We start from the raw sequence: 20268 nt of genomic DNA, 5'->3' as shown, positions 1-20268 counted from the left end.
TCAGCCGTGGAATGGTCTTTATATCATTCTTTCTCCATCATCGTTACTTAGGAGCTTTGTACTAAGGCTGTGGCAGCATCCAATTGATTTTTTTTTTTTGAAACTGGCCTTAATTTAGAGGCACAGTTTTGGTTTTAAAAATGTTTGTGGGTAAGTGAATTTTTTTTCCTCAAATTTCCATGGGAAACAGTATATCTAAAACCTCTTCCTTACCCAAGTTTTAACTTTTTCCTCTGACTTGTTGCTGGAGCCCAAAGTTCTTGAGAAAAGCTTCTTCGCTGGGGCCAGAGCCCTGAGTCCTTGGGGAATGAATACAAGAGATATTTGGTGGGAATATATCTGGCCACTGGCCTTGCCAGTTGGTTTCTTGGCCATATTCTTAAAATAGAAAAATGACAAAGTATAGCTTTGCCAGGACGACATTTGTTCTAATCCAGAGAATATGTTTTTAAGTGTTTGAAGGACTCTGCCACAGGAATCTTGGTAGCACCAGCCAAGATGTCTGAGGCCCGAGGATGGCAAACCCCGGTGACCATCCAGTGCTCATGGGGGGATTCCAGCAAAATAGAAGCTGGGATTTGGACATGCCTGGGCAGGTCTGCTGACTACAGAGGGCAAGCATGCCTGGAGTCTATTTACATAACAACTTTTGGCTGGAGCAGGATTGTGTCCTGCTGCAAATGGAAAGTGGGATGGACAAGCAGAAATGCGTCAATCTTGGGAGCTAGGTTTTGGAAAAGAAAATCTCCTTTAATAAATGAGTTTCATTAGTCAACAGGCTTCTTTCTAACCTGGCAATTGCATAGTTTATATTTGCATATTTGATAGCTTGTAAACCATCGGCTCTTTTACCCTCTTTAGTGATCTATGGCCTGATGCAGAAATTTGAACCCAGATTAAAGAACATCGATTTTCTTTATTTTACTAGCAAGAACTCAGTTGGGTGTGTGAACAAAAAGATGGGTTTTAGAAAAGTTGACAGATGATTTCGTTTTTTTATAGAATTTCATAGGAAATAATATCTCTAAGTCTATTTTTGAAAATAGTACACTTTTGCTATAATACCCAGAACTGTTAAGTTTTGGTAAATACTAACATGGACAAAATACTTTAAAAATTTTATTTACCCTCCCTTCAAAAGTTATTTATGCTCCTGCTTCAGGTCTCAATTGGTATCATTTCTCATTTATTATTATAATTGGGTGATAACCACACTAGTATTTTTTTCTTTAGCTACTAGGAATCGTTAGAGTAGGGGAGGAAACTTACTACATCAGGGTGGGGTGCCAGCCACTGAAGTCAACACTTTACACATAAACATCTTTGCATTCTCATGGCTTTGTTGTGAGATAAGTCCTTTCATTACCCTGATTTCAGAGACAAAGCAATGGAGACCCAGAAAGGTTAAGTGAGTTGTGTACTTCGTGTGGCCAACCGTGGGGAGAACAGTGATGCTGGGGATTTGAAGTGTTTTACTCTCATTTTTAAGAAAAGACTGATTCTCCATTTGGGAAATTCATTTTTCAGGAACTCTCTTGCAGCCAACATTGGAAATTTAAGTCAAACTGCTGACTCACTGGAATTGTTCTCCAGGCCTTTTGTCATACGAATGAGTTTTTTTTTATTACATTTATTTGTCTTGTTTGTGTGTGCAGTGGGAAAAGGACAACTTTTCAGGGTCAGGGCTTCTCCTCCACCAAGCTGGTTCCAGGAATCGAACTTGGATCCTTAGGCTTGGCTGCACATTCCTGAACTTTCCCACAGGGCCAACTCACTGCCAGGAGATTTTTTAAAAAATGGCTTTGTATTTCTGTTGCATGAGTAGATGTCTGTGTACCTCTCCTTTCTGAGATTTTTTTTTTAAAGTTTTAAGTTTTCATTTGGATATATTTTCAAACATACAGGAAATTTTCCCAAAACGATAGCACTAAAATTCCTACAGCTTTTTACTGTGACTTGTCGGTTGGCAACCTGCTCCCTTTATCTTTTTGTATTGTCTTTCAATATACTAGACGTGAAGACGAGGATAAAACGCGCACACTTTTGAAGCTGCATAAAGATTATTGGTACATTTTGCTCTTCCCCTGAGTACTTCTGTCTGCCCTGACTGTAGGACCACTCTTCACATAACTACAGTGTAGTGATCAGTCTTAGCATAATTACTGTGGGTACAGGACTTTTCACTGGAGGACATTCTGCATCTGGGAATTAACCCACTGTGCCTTATAGCATTTCTCTCTTAGGTACAGTCTTGCAGGTAGATGCCTTTTAGGTGTCTTGAGAGTGATTTCAATTAAAGTAGATTTAATTTTTGTCATCTCTGAGGAGTCATATTCCATATCATTTAAAAAAATCTAAATTTGAGTGACATTTGACAAAAATTGGGCTTTTGGCTGGTTTTTCATTGTCATTTCGTATTTTGTTGTTCTGAAGGATTAGGATGTATCAAACGAATATTAAAATTACTTACTAGCAACTGTTTCTCCTAATAACATTATTACTAGATAATGTTTAAGTTCCATAGTTTTGAGTCATAGTTGAAATTCCAAAAAATAATAATATTAATCTTTAAAAGGAAATTTCTAGGGCTGGGAATGTAACTACATGGTAGAGTGTTCACCCAGAGAAAAACTTCCTTCCTTCCTTCCTTCCTTCCTTCCTTCCTTCCTTCCTTCCTTCCTTCCTTCCTTCCTTCCTCCCTCCCTCCCTCCCTCCTTCCCTCCCTTCCTTTCTTTATGGCGCGGGGTTGCTATTGAAGCTAATGTAAGATTACTGTGAAGTATACGATTCTGAGATGGAACCTGAATACAGGCTTTTACAAAAGGCATGATTGATGCAACTACAGAGTACAATTTTAAATAAATAACCTGGATGTTATTTAAAAGGCAAGCTGTTAGATTTACCAGTCTTGCTTGCAAAGAGGTACACCAGTGCCTCTTTTTTTAAAACCCTGATTTAAAGGGTGTGTAGCATCACAAACCCACTTCCCAAAGGGCCCTGAAACTGTATCTGGCCAGTCCTCTTTCCTCCTGAGAGGCTCTCCCTAGTGGAAGCCAGAAGCTTCTCTGCCCCGGAGAATTTATAACCTTCTCCTTCTTAAGGTTAGTAGCAGTTGGTTAGATTTCTGAACCTCCATTTTCCCCTTTCCTGGGACTCTGGGGAACAAAATTCTTCAGGCTCCTGATCTCCTGATCTTTAAATAAGTGCCTACCCTTGTTTCCACCTAACGTCTCCTTAGGTGACTAGTTGAGAGCCAATGGTCTCTGATGGTAATTTTTAGTAATCATTTATAAGAAAAGGGGATGAACTTAACAACTAGGACCTTGGTCCTAAACATACTTGTTTAGCACCGGTGATATTGATTGCTTAGCACTGGTGATATTGATTGTTTAGCACTGGTGATATTGATTGCTTAGCACTGGTGATATTGATTGTTTAGCACTGGTGATATTGATTGTTTAGCACTGGTGATATTGATTGCTTTTGGCTCTTTTCCCTCCTAGTTTCTTTCACTTCTTTCCATTTACAGTCCACTGACATTTTTAACATGCCTATGTTCAGAATATGAAGCACACAATCAAACTAGAAACCTGTGTATTCCTGTGTATCACAGAGAGCATTGTTTCTGTCCCAAATACCACACGGAGGCTCTTCAGTGAATCATAGAACTACAGACTATTGGCAGGCTTTCTCCTATCTTATTCTTCACTGCGAACTATAGACATCATGATAGAAATCACCTCCACTCTCACTTTCCCAATGGGCCATCACTATACCGCCCAGTCCAGTACTTGATACTGGATTTTTGACTGAGCTTATCAGATAGATATGTGTCAGTCTGTTTCTACTTTCCTTGTGATGTACCTGATTGCCTTTTTTATTTTTAAAAACAATTTTACTTTTTTCTGTATGTCTGTGTGTCTGAGTGTGCACACATGCATGCAGGTGTTCACGGAGGCCAGAAAGATCACCAGATCCCTTGGAGCTAGAATAATAGGCAGCTCTGGGCCGCCTGATGTGGGTGCTGGGAATGGTACTCTGGTCCTTTGGAAGAGCAGCAAGTGCTTTTAACCACTGAGCAAATTCTCTAGAAAGTGTTGCCTTTTCACCAATAGGAAACATGCTTCAGATGAGTTCAGTAGGCTACAGCAGGTCCATGGCTGTGACAAGACAGCTAGGACTTGTAATGAGAAGGTGTTCATAGGGCTACTGGAGTGTAGATGTGCTTCAGAGAAGCGGTCACATCTACAGTGGCTATTACCACGTGCCTGTCCTGTAAGAATTGCTGGCTCTCTGATCCTCTTAATTTCCAAGCTTCATTAATTTGGAGATGGCTCAGCAGTTAAGAGCACTTGCTACTCTACCAGAATACTAGAGTTCGGTTCTCAGCCCTCATATGGCAGCTCACAACCGCTTGTAACTCCAGTCACAATAAAACCATGCAAATAAGGTAATTTTAAAAACGATGCATGTGTTTCCCTGCACATCTGGATACCATGGGCATGCCTGGAGGTGGACGCCACAGAGCTGACATGACAGTGAGACTCTGTGTGGGTGCTGGGAATCAACCCTAGCTCCTCTGGAAGAGCAGTTGAGTACTTAACCATGGAGCCATCTCTCTAACCCCAATTTGTAACTTTAAAAGAGATCATTTTATTATTTTTTAAAATCGTGGTTTGTGCGCACATGAGTGCAGGTGCCCTCAGAGGCCAGAAGAGGGCACTGGATCCTTTGGAGCTACAGCTAACTGGTAGCTGTGAGCCACCTGATTATGGGTTGTGGAAGCCTAGCGTGGGTCCTCTGGAAGTGGATGGAGAACACATTCTTTTAACCTCTGAACCACCTTTTCAGCTCTGGGTGATTTGTATCTTACCCCACTGTGCAGCATCTATTGCCCTCAGCACTTAATACCAGTGGTAACTATATCCCTATACCATGTGCATTTTTACACAAAAGCCCAAATAAGTTACTTTTCATCAATAGGAACTGAGACCATTGGCTTTTTAAATTTTTTTTATTTTTTCACTCATCGTTTATTTACAAATACACATTATAACTTTTATGTACATTGCACATTTACATGGTAGAAAAGTACAAAACTATATATTTAAATGAATTTATATTTAACTTGCCATGTTTGAAAATATAAAATTGCATCAGAAAAAAGTATTATGAAAAGCAAGAAACTTGAACTGATAAAGCTTTGATGGAACTTTTAGTGACACATTGGTTGAAAAAGAACTAATTGAAAAGGTACAGCCGACTCCCTCAAAGGAAACACCGAATGACAGGTTGAAAGTGTACTTTCACCTCTGTGTAGTCTCCTGACACCCACATCACTAGGTCTTTGGATCTGTAACATCCTAAAAGTACAGTTCTAGAATTTTAAAGCCTCTCTCACAATGTTTTCATCAGAACAAGGGAACGGAAGCAGATGTTTCCTCCAAGATGCATATCCTCTGTACCTGGTATCGGAGGCAGAGTTATAATGCCTTTTGGTCAGTCAAGATTCCTTGTAAACAAAACCCGAAGGATCAGGTATGTACAGAGTAGGCCGCTGAGAATCCAATAAATAAACATGACAGGAACTGACATGCAAATTTGTTAAAAAGTGGAAGAAAAAAATTCTAACAGCAGTGAAATGAAGAGAAGGCAGGTGAGTGAGTGAGTGGATTGTAAGGAATGGACTTCAATGGTTTACAAGGGGGAAAAACGGTTTTACTTTACAAGCAAGAGACCTCACAATAAATAACAACTGCTCTTCCTTTCACGAATAAATTTCTTCAAAAACAAGGTGTACAGTCAACCAGACATTTTATGTATAAATTATAAAACATGACACAGTATAAATAAACGTCTACACGTCTCAACTATAGGCCTCATCCAGTAGACCACAAAATGACAATCTCTCCAGGCCCTGTGAGTAACAGTGTGGTCTGGGAGAGAGCTTTAGGACAAAGGTCCTTTCATGTATACTTTTCCCCCCAAATAAATAAGCATACACTTATTTACATTATGGACAATATATTTTTTCTTTTTGTTATTTTCTTTTCTATCTTTTTTTTCTTTTTTTTTTTCCTTTTTCTTTTCATTTGTTGTGTTTTGTTTTGCCCAAGGGCTATGTCAACACTGAACACTGCTGGAGGGTTTACCACTCTAGAATGGAAGAGATAGGAAAGCTGTAGTCCTGGTCTTCTTCCTCCTCCTCTTCCTCCGTATCTTCCGAGATGGCTAGATGGGGGAATACAGGGGGAGCTGTTGTTTAAATTCGGATAACAACAGCGCAGAAGCAGCTCAGTGTACGTTTTCAAAGCCCTCTGATACAGCCACATTACAGCGTTGTATTTTTACATGACTTGCAGTGTGATGCTTTTGGTTTTTTTTTTTTTTTTGGTTTTGTTTTGGGCATCTGCAGTTATGCAGTAAGTTTACTCAAACACAAATAAACAAACAAACCACCATAATCTATGAAGTCAAAATTGCAGAAAGTTCTGAAGAATCAATGGCTCAGGTTTTACAGGCAGATTCCTGAAATCAGATAAAAAGCGCTCGTGTTCTAGGTATAACTGCTTTTCTCCTTAAGTCAGAGTTAGTAGCCGCAACTGACGTAAGCCGCAGCCTAGGTGTGATAATATCAAGCTGTCTTTGGAAACAAAACAAAACTAGGAAAAACAAAACAAAACAAAACAAAACAAAATCAACCCACAAACTTTTGAAGCGGTTAGTTTAGGTTCCAGGGTTCGTGAGGCAACAGCAGAGCATAAGACTAGAAGGAAGGAAGGAGCGACAGATAACTGGAGAGGTTTTCAGAGGCACCCCAATGGGAGGCCATCAGGTGGATCCTAGAAGCCAGGAAACATTGCAGAGAGAATTTGGCTGAGGGCTCAATGAATGGCTGGCGTAATGCAGCAGCTACCTAGCCTTTTAACAGAAACAGGTTTACACAGCGAGGTCTGCGTGCTTTTTTTTTTTAAACTGTCCATTCCCCAGGGCTTGCCCGAAAGTGCCCTGACATTGCAGCAAGGTTTAAAAATCGCACTTACAGTTGCAAGAGCCGGAGTGCTTCACTTCGAGCAGGACACCAGAGGAGCAGGCCGCTTCCTTCATGGCACACTCGCTGGCATACGTGGCATTGTCGCTGGCACAGACTGGCTCCTCCGATTGACTCTCCGGGCAGAGCTCGTCACAGAGGGAGCAGCGGCCTCGGCCAACTTTGAAATCCCACAGGCATTTTTTTCCACCACCGCACTGGATGTCGTCACAGGACTTTGCTTCTAGGATATAATACACCTGTGATGAGCAAACTGAGTGTCTCATTTCCTCTCTTTTTTTCCTTTCCTCCATTCCCTACTCATAGATGTACACATTATATACATCTTATCACTTACTAAAGGGGGTAAGGAAGGTGTTATATTAAACTGCTTTACAATCACACACACACACACACACACACACACACACACTGTGGTTTCTTACATTATATAGAACTTCATTAAACACAATATTCTTTGAAACAGAATTTCACAAAATCCTTGAGTGAAACAGGCATCTGATTACTTCCTATAAGTGGGATTAAAAAAACTAAAATTCCATCAATTACTGGAATCTGATAACAGGTTTTAGGAACTGTTAAGTAATTATTTTTCGCTTCCAGCAAGTCTAGCACTTTAAAAAAAAATGTGTAAAATTGTGTGAGTTCTAAGTTTTCTAAGATAGAAAACTGCTTTCTGCCAGTGAATCTAGAAGACAATGGTTCTCCAGGAGGAATGTTTTAGTTAAACAGTTTCCACCTAAACTGAGGACTTGGAATTACTCATTGAATAGCCCCACACAATTAGAACAGATACCCCCCCCCCCCGTTTCTTTTCTTTCCTCAATCCAGAATACCTACTGATACATTTTCCCTCATAGGCTAATCCAATCGATCTGCCCAGCAAACAGGTGGCCTTTCTCAGGTGGCAGGCACTCGAGTAAGTCACTCCATCATTTCCACACAGGTACTGCTCCGCAGAGGAGGGCTCTGGGCAAATCCGGTTACAGGTCACACAGTAGGCATTATTCGTCTGGTCTACCACACAGGTGGAGCTGCCTGGACAGAAAACATCCCGGCAAGTCTCTGGAGAAAAGAAAAAAAAAAAAAAAAAGAGGGAGACATTTCAATAGGCACCTTCTGGTCTTTAGGGAGTCATCAGTTGATATTATGAAGGAAATCGTTAAAGCGTAGCATCCAGATTTTAACAGGCATTTGGGGAGCCCGGCTGTTTCCCGGAGGATCTGTGACTCCAGACTGGCTCCTTCGTTACCCTTTAGGAGTTAGAAAAGAGCCCCTTATTTGGTATCACTATTCTGATTCCCGGGCTCTTTATGGAGACTGTCTATGAATGTGTAAGATACTGAAGGGCGGGACCTACTTTTACATTTGCCCTGGTACTGGACTTCCAGTTCCGGCTGCTCTTTACATCTGGCCTTAAGGAGTGCACATTCGTTGCGGTAGGTTTTCCCATCCAGCCCACACACTGGACCCTTCCAGGTGATGTTGGAACAGTCTGGGGCACAGACGCAGCGGGGTTTATTCTTCTTGTTCATACGACATTTTTTTCCAGGTCCGCAGTCCACATTCTCACACGTTTCTAGGAGTTGGAAAGAGGCAGGGATTCAAACCAAGGCCAGGTGGTTGGCGGGTCAGACCGGGGTGGGGTGGGGTGGTGGTCTCAAATGCCCTTGCGCAATCATGCCTCCGAGATGGAGGGCCCCAGGCTGTCTCCTGGAAGACTGGAAGGGATGGGGGTTGGGAACCTCAGGCCAGGTCCTGTATCCAAATTCTCTCAAAAGACCACACGGGTTGGCCGCTTTCACTACAACACTGAGCTAAGAAGCCTGGGGGGACCGACCTCTTCCGACCTTGTTTTGCCTTACAGTGCGAGCTGGATTTCACCTAGCTAACTCCACGGGGGGGGGGGGGCATGGAGAAATCGAACAAAATTCTGCCAGTCCTAAGCCCCAGCCAGACGGTGGGAACGCTGAGGGCAAGACGCCCTCTACTGAGGGCCTGCCGCCTAGGGAAGAGGAGGCCCACCTTTACAGGGGATGCAGTTGGGGGCGCCCCCGTTGAAAATCATCCACTTGAAGAGAGTGTTGTCGTTCACGTCCTCCTCGGTCCACGAGGTGCTCAGTCGGCCGGTGCTGCAGCACTCTTCTTTGCTCAGCTCGGTCTTATACAGGACCTGGCAGCGGCCGTTCTTGGCTTGGCGGAGCCAGCAATTCCCAGCTGTGAAGGAGGAAGAGACAGGGATCAGGAGGTGAATGAGTGAGCAGTGGGGTGGGGGGTGGGGGGTGGGAGGAAGGCTGCTGGAGACCCGCAGAGAGGCCTGGTGGTCTGGGGGACCAAGCGATGGAGGGCGCGCGCGGGGGGGGGGGGAGACAGACGAGAGAGAGAGAGAGAGAGAGAGAGAGAGAGAGAGAGAGAGAGAGAGAGAGAGAGAGAGAGAGACTGGGACTCCAAACGGAGAGAGGGGAAAGACCCATCACCGAGGTGGGAGGTGGGCTAGAGCAGCCGCTGCAGCGCCCCAGCCATATCAATGTCAGTTACCAGTGACCCAGACACAACACGTGCAGCTTGCATTGACTTTTACTAGACTGTTTACTTTTATTCGTCCCATTTCATAACCTGCAGCGACTGGAAGAGCAGATTAAAGAACCTGACAAAAACAGGATGCGACGGATGTTTTTACATGTTGGTTTCATGTAGGCGGCAAGAGAATTATTTGTGACAGGGGTTAAGAAAGTAGAGAGAGGGGAGACGTGGAAGGGAGGGAAGGAGGGAGCGAGGGGGGGGGGGGTGTAGGGAGAACTGAATATGAACCTTCAGAAACAGATCAAGCAGAAGACACTAGTGAAAAAATGAAAGCAAAAAAGCAGCCGGGCCCAAGCCGGGATCTGCCCCGTGCGGCCTCGAGGCGCAGCCCGCCCGCCCGCCCGCCCGACGGGCCCGTTTTGCAATCGGCCAGCCCGGAGCACGCCCGCAGCCACCACGATCTTTCGAAATCTCCGAGGGCTGCTTTCCCTGGCGCCCACGTCCCTGCACCCAGGCAGCGCCCCTATCAGAAAGGCGGGCTGCCCAGCCTAGAGTTGGGCAGACGGCTAGGGCCAGTGCCCGGGAGGGCAGCTTACAACACACAAAACCTTAGGGCTCGAACAGGAAAGCAGCCGTGTGAAAGGGGGGAGGTGTCCACCGGGCCACATATACCTACCTCATGTCTACCAAGAACTCTTTGCAAATAGTTTCTTCCCCTAGCCCTCTTTCTGGGTTCGGACTTTGGACAAGAAGACTTCTCATGAGCCACCAAAGTGACTGAGCAACTGGGGCGCAAGCTGCACGATCACCACTATTAAAAAAAAAATCTTGCCCGGAGACTAATTGTAATAAAATAAATCCATTTAAAAAAAATTAGAAGATAAACTTCAGAAATTTGCTCTTTACTCCACGTCAGGATTTAAATCGCGCGTGGGCTGCTTATTGTTTCACAGAAAGTTAACAGACGAATGGGCCAAAGTGGAGAAAACTGTAAAGTACTTAAAAGACTTCGGGCTAATAATTTGGCTTGTCCTTTTTCTTCTCCTCTTTCGCGGGGCTTAGGGAGAGGGGTGGAAGGAGCATCCACCAACACTACCTCCCTCTAAAAATTTCAGTACCCACATTTCCAAGTTTGGGCAAAGTTTCTGAAACCACGTCCCCCAGCCACCCAAGAAAATTCGGTATCTCCCATCCCCCACCCCAAGTCATTTTTTTTTAAAAAAAAAGTCACCAAAAGATATGGAAGGAAGATAGGTTAGATTGTTAGTAGGTCGACTGCACTCTCCAGGCTACGGATGCTCGCCCTTCTCCCGAGCCAACCAGGGGAGATAACATCTAAAGTCATTATGACCAGAACTTGGAGCATCTACCCCTAACTACTGAGGTTCCAGGTCACCCACTCACGCCCTTTCCTTGGAGGATAACCCAGCTCTAAACTCAGCTCTCTACCCTAAAGTGTCACTGTTTCGGTCCTTTTTCGCCTTACCCCTTTCTCCGGGAGTAGCCGAGTGGCTCTAACATCTTCCGAGAGAGAGCCGCGTCGGTCAGAACAGACCAAGTGGAGAGGACAGAAAAGTAGAACCCCTGCCCCAGCCGAGCCTCCGGGCGCATCCCCTTCCACTCACCCTGGGCGCTGCGGTCCTCCATGAACTGGCAGAGGAGCAGCAGCAGGAGGCAGAGCCCGCCGGGCTGGTGCCTGGCGCAGACCATCCTGGGGCAGGCGCAGGACGAGGGAGCGCGGCGGCGGGTGGCTCGGGCGAGCGGCGCGCGTCGCAGAGGCGAGCGGCGGAGGGCGCAGCGATCCTGGCGCAGCCCCGCGCTCGCCACCGGCCGCCCGCGCGATTCAATGGACGTCAGAAGCCGGGCGCAGCCGCGCTTTAAATCTAGACGGGGGTCTTAAGGTTTGAGGTGGGCGGTCTCCCAGTGTGTGGGGCTGTGGGAGGGCGGCCGCGACCGAGGGTGTGCCGGCTCTTTGGGGGTGGGGAGCTTTTAAAAGTTCAGTGTGAATCAGGTGACATTTCCCACCTTCTGGAAACCCTTCCCAATTATCTGTCGGAGGTGCCCGAAATCAAAGAGGCAGGAGGGGAATCGCCGAGTTCTTATTTGCGTAGAAGCGGGAGGGGTAGGGCCAGGGGCGGGGGCGACGCTTCGGGGCTGGAGAACACCCACCAGTCCTGCACGCCGCCGCTCGGAGCCGGCGCGCCCGGGGTGGCGTGCGAGTGTGTGTGTGTGTGTGTGTGTGTGTGTGTGTGTGTGTGTGTGTGTGTGTGTGTGTGTGTGTGGTGGCGTGCGAGTGTGTGTGTGTGTGTGTGTGTGTGTGTGTGTGTGTGTGTGTGTGCGCGTGTGAGTGAGGGCTCTGGAGGAGGCGGCCGGCGGAGCGAGGGGGACCCCGGGAGTTGGTCCCCGGCAGGCACCTTTGCTCCGGGGCTCCAGAGAGAATTCTTCAAATGCCGCAGGATCCCGGAGCTGCTGAAATGCCCCGGGGGACAGTTTCAGGATCCTCCCCGCGGAGCCTGGGCGCGGGGTCCCGGCGATGTTTTGTGTCCCGGGGGGGGGGGGGGGACGTGTCTCTTGCGGGAGTCTTACTTTGCGGCCACCGTGCCCGCTCCCCGCCCTCCCCGCCCCCCCCCAAGTCCCCCAGCCTGGAGTGGTTGCTAAGAACCCCGACCCCCGGACACCTTCCACCCCGGCGGAGCGCTGCGGAGACGCGGCCCTCGGTCCCCACAAGTCAGAGGCAAACAAAAATGTTTAACACCTCGGAGCCGGCCGCCCCCCGGCAGTCTCGCCCTCCTCTCCCTTTCTTTTCTCCCCTTTCACTTCGCCGCGTCTGGAGTCGCAGCCCGGAGCGGGGGCGCCGACGTAGGCGGTCTGCCCCCCTCCTCCCCCGCTCCGAGACGCCCCAGTTTCTGTCCCGAGTCTCAGTCTCTCTCTCTCTCTCTCTCTCTCTCTCTCTCTCTCTCTCTCTCTCTCTCTCTCTCTCTCTCTCTCCCATATTAAAAAAAAAAAAAGATTGCACCACGATAATGAACTTCTGCAGCCTCAGTTCTTCGCCGAAAAGTTGGCGGGTCTTCTCATTTATAACATTTTCTGGCACGGCTGAATGAAACTGAGGAGGCGATATTTCCTTTTATATAAAACGATTACTTCACGGAAAATGCTATATTGTTTATTTCAGAGCTGCCTCTTAAATTTCTGTTCTTTTCGCCTCTGAAGCCCGAACGACAACAAACAGCGAACTATGCAGACAAAAAAAAAAATTCTTGGACATTCCCAGGTCATTGGGATTTGTTCTACGGATTTCAAATTCGCCCTTCTTCTCTCCCCCCCCCGCCCTACCCCCCCCCCCGACCCTCTTCGGGTCCTCCTCTCATCCTCCCACCCCCGTCTTCCATCACCCTCCTCCCACCCCCTCCACAACTGCAAATAACTCAGTGATAACAGATTTTTTTCCACCAACTGCAGGAGATAGTGCTAATCTTTTAATAAAAGATCCCATTACAATGGGATCTGTCTGGACAGACTATAATAGATCCCGAAATACAGCCGTGCTAATATTAGAAGACAGTTGTTTGGGTGCCTCTCAGACGGGCCCAAGCCCCCCTTTGAAAGTGGGCATGAATCACAAAGCCCCGCGGCCGCCGCCGCACCTGCACCGCGCGCATTCGGTGCAGCAGGCTGGTAAAAACGGGTGACCTCGCCGCCGCTTTTCGCTTTATAATTACAGTCATGAGGACGGGAGGAGAGGGGAGGGGAGTGGGTGGCCTGGGCTTTTTTGCTCACTTTAGACGGCTCTGGGGCTCCACATTCTTCTTAATCTTTCCAGATTCATTTTGTCTGTTTCTGTCTGTCTGCCTGTTTGTCTGTCTCTTTCCTCTCCTGGCTTTTCCTCCCTCCTCCCACTTCCCTCTTCTCTCTTTCCCAGCCCTTCCCGGCTTCTGTCTCCCCTCCCTCTCCCCGGACTCTGCCCATAGTCTCCCTCCCCTTTGCTCGCCTCCTTTTCTCTTTCCTCCAACGCATTAATGTGGAGTTGTTTAGTGCCCTCTAATGGTAGGCGACATTAACAATTAATAGCAAACTGTCCCCCTTGCAGGAGCCGCCACTTAATGGCAGAATTTCAAAGTTGAATTATTTCTTCTTTACTAAGAGATGCTTATAATGTGATACGCTAGAGGGAAAGTTTGTGTTCTCCTCTTCAAACGTCCCCACCCCCATTCCAGGGAAAACCTACTAAAAAGAAAGCTAACAATTACCAATTACTGTTACATGTCCCCTCCTCATCCCATACATTTTTTTTTTTTTCCAGCCAGCAAAAGACCCAGCTTCTGTTTTAGCTAATTTTTATCCAACTGTATATCTGGAGTTGGAAAATAAGCATTCTAAATGCAGAGATCTTAGGGCAGAGGAATGAATCTTATGGCTACCAATAGGCATTAAAATGTCTTTAATTTTGAAACATAATTACAGAATTTTATATTTGTTTCCAGTTTAAACACATCTTTTGGTCTCAAGTCATCAGTTAGTCTTTTGAAGTTGAGGGGACTTTCTTAAACGTCTCAATATTGAAACCTTGTAAGATGTTTAAATAATACTTATGCCCACTTGTAGATAGGATCATTTTATAAAAAGGTTATTATTTTTTAAAAATTAATTTTGCCAATATACTTGTGAGTACAGGTGTCCAAGGGGTTCAGAAGTTGGACCATGATGGGTGCTGGGAACTGAACTCAGCTAATCTTTGCAAGAGCTGTATGTGCACTGAACCTTCTTAACCCTGAGTCATCTCTTCAGCATCCTAGATGAGGTCAGTTTGCCTGGATGAGCATAGGACCGTTGTGTAACAGAGAGGATGGAACCGAACCATTCTATCCTAAAGGAAGCTCCATAAACAGGAGGGCAAACAACACAGAGTAGTTTCAGGAAGTTCCTGAAACTGAGCAGATTCATTAGACTCCTCCCTGCTTGCGCTACCAAGAAGACAGAAGACTCTGAGCTCAGACTAACTGCCTGGAAGAAGCAGAAACTTGCAGAGCTGCCTAGAAGAGATTTAGACTATAGTCGCTTGGAAAGGACACTCTCTAACCTGTGCAGTATGCTCTAGGTTTCCCAGCTTTTGTGAACTGTCAGAGGCTGTGATGGGCAATGATGATTTAGCTGTCTGAGTCATTTCTGCTCCTCACCCATACTCCTGTAAGTAACCCCAATCAAACTCATTGATTCACCAGGTTGGACTTTGGTGCCATCTGTCCTTTGTTCTGTCATGGGATCCCTTTCTGGAGCGACTAGATATGTGTGTTGCATCTCCCCATGGAAAGTTTGTCACATTTTAATTCAGTTTTTTTTTCTTAGCACTCTTTTTGGAAATATTGCTTTAAGAACTAAAATTCCCCCCTTTAAAAATAACATTAATCAGTGAAAACACTGATATACCTTGCATGTGCTTATTAGATTTAAATATTCATTTACATAAACACACATAATCGGGTATAAAAGGGTCATACAAGTATCTATGAATGCTACCTTTTTAGAGGGTAGTATAGTTTATCAAGCTAAATGGAAATTAGAAAACAAACAATATGAGGGAGTTAAAATCTTGTTTATCTAGATAAAAGTATTTGGTTTATCAACACAAATTAAGCAAACACACACACACAATACACATATGAATATATATGTGCCATAAAACTACTTAATTTAATCCAAGATGTGCCTACATCATTCCAAAATAACTGGGGAAAAAGTAAGTTTTCTTTGTTTGCCTTTTTAGACGGCTTCATGTAACCTGAATTGGCCTCAAACTTGCTATGTAGCTGAGGATGACCTTGAACTCCTGCCTCCACCTTCTAAGTGCTGGGATGGGAGGCGTGTGCCACCCTAGCTGGCCATCCATTCCTATTTTTCTTTTTCTTTTTGTCATATCAAACACTCAGAGCACCCACTTTACTAATTGGGCTGCACTGATGAGTCATTTTGGTATCATGTCTGGCTAGGTCAATACAGATACAGTAGTTATCATGGTCAGAAATGCCACCACTCCATAGATTTCACTCATGGCCAGAAGACCCAATACAAGATTACTTCTAGTCCCAGAGACGGTGGCCCTGCTGGTCAGGGTTGAGGTCACTGGCAAACATACTGTGGAAAACACAAGTTGCCAGTGCTTTTGACCTTGTGAATAAGCAGCTTCTGTGTTTGCATAGCGGTACAAAACCATCCTGTTTTTCAGCTGCACCTTGGATAGTATTGATCTGTTTGGGAGAATGTCTGCTCCGAATTTGCCCAGATTGATCACCAGGACGCTTGTCATTCCCGGTTGTTTTCTGGCCACATCTGAGGGAATGAGTCTCACGTGAATACCAGTTCTGCATGGGCTTGCTGTGGGCATCCCCAAGAGATCCATCCAGTTTCTGTGGTGTGATGCGGTACCACACACCTGTTCGGTGACGTCACGAAGAACAGCTGCAGCTTCTTTTACTGTTTTGTCTTTTATAAACGTTAAATATTGGCTTGGTTGATATCTAAATGTCAAAGGCACATTTTTAAATAATAAAAAAAAAAGCCATCTTTCAGTTTTGTTGGATGCCTTCAAGTTTGACTTTTTTTTTTCCTTTCTGCTTTGCCAAAAAAGTAAATGTAAATTATGAGAAACACAATAGGACCACTTTGTAACCGAATTTCTGGGCACCACACAAAAAAGACTACTGTTCTCTGATTTTTTTTTCCATCTTCAAAAGCTATCTTCCTTCTGAAGTTTATAAATTTAAAATATTAGCGTTTAACAAATGATTTAAACCAGCTCCTAAGACAGCTATTAAACTCATACTAGAATGACTTGGTTTAATTTCAGTCCCTAAAAAACAACATAGGAGAGAGATGAGATCGCAAGTAGAGAATTTGGAAGCCATAACCTGGCAGATTTACTTTTGTGTTTTAAAAGTCAAACTTTTTTTGAATCAGATTTTGTCCTTCTAAGTGTAAAAACAGTTGGTACACCAGTAGCTTTTGAAACGGTGCAATTTCATAGACTAGAACGAATATTTGGTGGAGCAGTATTTCTGCATTGGCTGAATTATTATAACCCTAAAGTGTTAAGAAATGTGGTCCCAATCAGGCAGTGTTTATACATGACATGAAGACCACAAAGTGATCAGGTTGAGAAAAATTATTATAAAATAGGTGCTTTTAAATAAAGCACGAAGGTAATGATTGATTGGTTGTTTTATATCGTCTCAATCAACCACAGTCCACTCTTTCTTTTGGGGAATATTTTTTCCCCCTATGTAACATTTGTATAGCTTTATTTTCCCCTTCAATTTTAAAACTGCTTTGAGTTTTCAGAAAGCAGCTAAGATATGGGACACACAGGCACTTAGACTAGTCACCATCAGCATGTTTGGCTCAATATAATTAAGTCATTAAAGTAAACCATTCAAATTATGCCCCAGGATAAAAATATCATGTGGGATTAATAGACAGTTCCAAGTGTTTCAGGTCGCTTTAATAATACAAAGGATTCATATATTTGGGTGTGACTGAAAATGTCAATGTGTGAACTTTAGTACTTTTTGTCCTAATTCTGTTTACACATTCTACATCATGAAGATCATGAGGAGGACACACTTGTACTTGCTGGTCTGTTTCTCCAACTTAGGTTCAAAACAATGCATTAATCAAAGAAAGAACCTCCTTCTTGGTTTATTCATTGGCTAAAAGTGAGTTAGTATGTTATAGTTAGGTTACTCTATTTTGATTTCTGATACCTCATTTTGGTTTTCCATCAAGTAGCAAGCAATGGATTGCATACTGAAATAATTAGCTCTTTTCTAAGGGCTTGCCTATTCAATATCGGAGTTAGTAGTTGGTGTAATTGTTATTTGGTCATCTGTCATGTTGTCACCTTTGTTAAAAAAAATTGGCATGAATCTTACCTTTGTTCTGATGCATACTTCATTCAAGAAGGAAGTAGTGTTTAGGATAGATTCAGAGTTCAGTTTGTAGACAGACTAACTCTGGACATCTACCGTGTTATATTTATGATTTTTCCACAGTCATTGCTATAGTTTAATGTAACATATTTAGGAACATAACTCCAAAAGCGATAATGAGAGGTAAGAAGGCACTTGGGAGGTGAGGCCGTGAGGGCTATGCTCTTATGGGTGGGATTACAGCTTTTATCGAGGGGCGCAAGGGAAGGGGTTTGTCTCTTTAAGTTCTTTGTACTTCATCCTGTGTGAAGCTGTGGTAAGAAGGCCTTGTCCTGGAAGCAGGGAGGAGCCTTCCCTGACACTGAATCTGCTGGTGCCTCGATCTTGGGATCCAAAACACTTCAAACCAATGACCAACACGTACCTATTGCTTATGAATGACCTGATACAAGGTGTGTTGTTATAGTAGCAGAATGGCACAAGATAGTCACCTTTCCATGGAGGGCAATTTTGTTTTGCATTGCTTTTGCATCTTGTTAAAAAAAAAAAAAAGTCAGATGGCCTCATCATCCAGCTCTATATCTGGTCTGTGATCTGTTCTATTGATCTATTTGTTGATCCTAAGCCAGGGCCAAACTGTTGTGACTACCAGCTTTAGGAGAAGCAATGAAGTCAGATAGAGTAATTTCTGCTGATTTGTTCTTTCTTTTTGAGACCACGTTAGGTAGTCTAGTTGTTTTTATATACAATTCATAGAATCTGCTTGCTTACTTTTACAAAATCTTCATATGACTGAGATAGGTTAATTGTGGAGAGTTTGCCTGTTAACAGTAACACCTCTTTAAACAATGAACATAGTATATCCTTTCATTCACCTTAAAGTCATTTCTCTCGACTATGGCTCAGGATCCACATTGTGTTTGTTGGTCAATGAAAAACATATGCTGAAATAGGATGCTTTTGTGCACAGTATTTACTTTTCATCTAGAGGAGCTGAATGAGTTATAAACATTTCCTCGTGCAGGCTGACACTTGTCTTCATCCTTCCAAAGGCTGATTATCTGTGGCCGTCGAAAAGAATGTACTGAACACACTTTCCAGAAGAACTATGCTAACTCATCCAAAACTCTTACATGTACTCGCTGGTGTTTCTTTTATTCCATAGTCACTCTTTTCAAGGAGAAAAAAACACCAACCTTTCACCATGGGATTTACACTCAGTGAGTATTAAGCAAGATCCCTTCTTGGCTAGTGGTTTGTTGAATATTATTTTATTATTATTTTTTTTTATGTAAGTAGATCCCTATGCAGGACCATCCATCATTACACGTTTGAGAGGTGGAAACATGCAGTTTCCATTATTCTAGCATTTGGGTGGCAGTTACTGTCTGCCTTCATTCTTTATTGGTGAGTTATGACATCTTTTCAGTTGTGGCTGCTGCTCCTGACTCATTGATCCTCCCTGGACTCTCCCTGCCCTTGTATTTCATTTTCCATCCATCAAAAGGGTAACGACTGACTATACCCTGTACCTTTTGGAGCATGTATTGGTTTATTTTTTTTTCATGTAAATGTCACATTCAAAAGTCAACAATACTTTGTATTGTTTATTCAACAGTACTATTAAATATTTAACAATGGGTTGAGGTCAAATGGTGATGACGCAACATGTGGAAGTACAGGACTGATGATGCATTAAGTGTTGAAATAAATTATTTCAACACATGGTGAGCCCTGCTATTTTTTTGAACTAGAATGGGAATATATATACATATGTGTTTATATATAAAAAAAGTGGTAGACAAATGAGTGAGAGGCAGTATTGGTCAATATGTGCTTAATCCCATAGTCACTGTGTAGCAATATACAATAGTATATATTAGAGGAATGTTTATTTGGTTTTCCAATACATGAGCTAAATAATTCTTTTCAACTCGTCTCAGTGCAATTTCCTTGCAAATAGGGTATGAAAATCATCAACAGGAAGCATGTGCTAATGGCTCACATGCTGGACAGATGGAAACATAGAGTAGAAGAACCGTTTAGTTGAGATCATTTTGGCCTCAAGACTTCTAATCTTTGCTTTAGCAGAAAACATTGTTTTGGCCAGCCAGATGACACAACCACCACACTGTCAACATTTCCATTTTTGCCAAAGCACCAGATTTCCCGAAGAAACTGCTAGGCAGCGATTCTTAACTTTTTTCATGTTTGTGGTCCCTTTGAACAGCTTTGCAATATATGGACCATATTCCCAGAATAGTACAGCAAATAGTACACTTACACACTCAGACGAAAAGCTGCATTTGTTATGGAAGAGTTATAGACAGAGAAATCCATGCACGGATACTGTATGGTTTCCTGGATCCTGGATGAAGACCCAGATTTTGAAAGAGTGAGCCTCTAGCATAGTTTAATTGTCAACTTGCCTTCCAAGAACCCTTCAGATTTTAGAAGTTAGAATGTTCTTCCTAGTGCATAACTTCATATATTATGTAGTCTTAACAAAATTAGCAATTGCTACCATCATGGCTTGAGTGTCTTGAGTGTCTCTCTTCCCCCTTCCCAATCCCCTTCTATACACTAATTAATTATTTTGATCTTTAATAATAATTACCTTTATTGAGTACATATTGCATGCCAGAAATATGAACTATGCCACCAATATTTTCCTTAACTGTATTTTGCAGCACACATATATATTATCATTTCCATTTTTGAGGTTGTTCCAGAAAACATATAACAAAGCTGAGGTAATTTTAGGAAATACTC

The 20268-nt window shown here is 43.7% G+C and overlaps 1 protein-coding gene and 1 long non-coding RNA gene across 4 annotated transcripts; one reads left to right on the top strand and one right to left on the bottom strand.

Annotated features, from left to right (window-relative positions):
- Positions 1–4995: 4995 nt before the first annotated feature.
- Fst (follistatin) lies at positions 4996–11806 on the bottom strand. Of its 3 annotated transcripts, none has more exons than XM_028884588.2 (6): positions 11200–11806; positions 9077–9268; positions 8412–8630; positions 7892–8116; positions 7044–7271; positions 4996–6231 (listed from the first exon to the last, which is right to left on the bottom strand). In XM_028884588.2, the coding sequence occupies exons 1-6, from the start codon at positions 11282–11284 to the stop codon at positions 6149–6151; spliced, it is 1032 nt and encodes a 343-aa protein (XP_028740421.1). In that variant the 5' UTR covers positions 11285–11806; the 3' UTR covers positions 4996–6148. The 3 variants fall into 3 exon arrangements, with proteins under 3 accessions (XP_028740421.1, XP_028740430.1, XP_028740418.1); XM_028884597.2 differs by having other exon boundaries at positions 4996–6528; positions 7044–7274; positions 11200–11801; XM_028884585.2 differs by having other exon boundaries at positions 7044–7274; positions 11200–11799.
- On the top strand, positions 11411–16144 carry LOC119088717. Its single transcript, XR_005092418.1, has 2 exons — positions 11411–11482; positions 15798–16144. It is a non-coding gene; the product is annotated as an uncharacterized LOC119088717 (long non-coding RNA).
- Positions 16145–20268: the final 4124 nt, after the last annotated feature.

Source organism: Peromyscus leucopus, chromosome 11, assembly GCF_004664715.2.
Source record: "Peromyscus leucopus breed LL Stock chromosome 11, UCI_PerLeu_2.1, whole genome shotgun sequence".
Classification (NCBI taxonomy): domain Eukaryota; kingdom Metazoa; phylum Chordata; class Mammalia; order Rodentia; family Cricetidae; genus Peromyscus; species Peromyscus leucopus.
The sequence above is the reverse complement of the archived record's forward strand: the minus strand, read 5'-3'. Positions and strand labels throughout refer to the sequence as shown.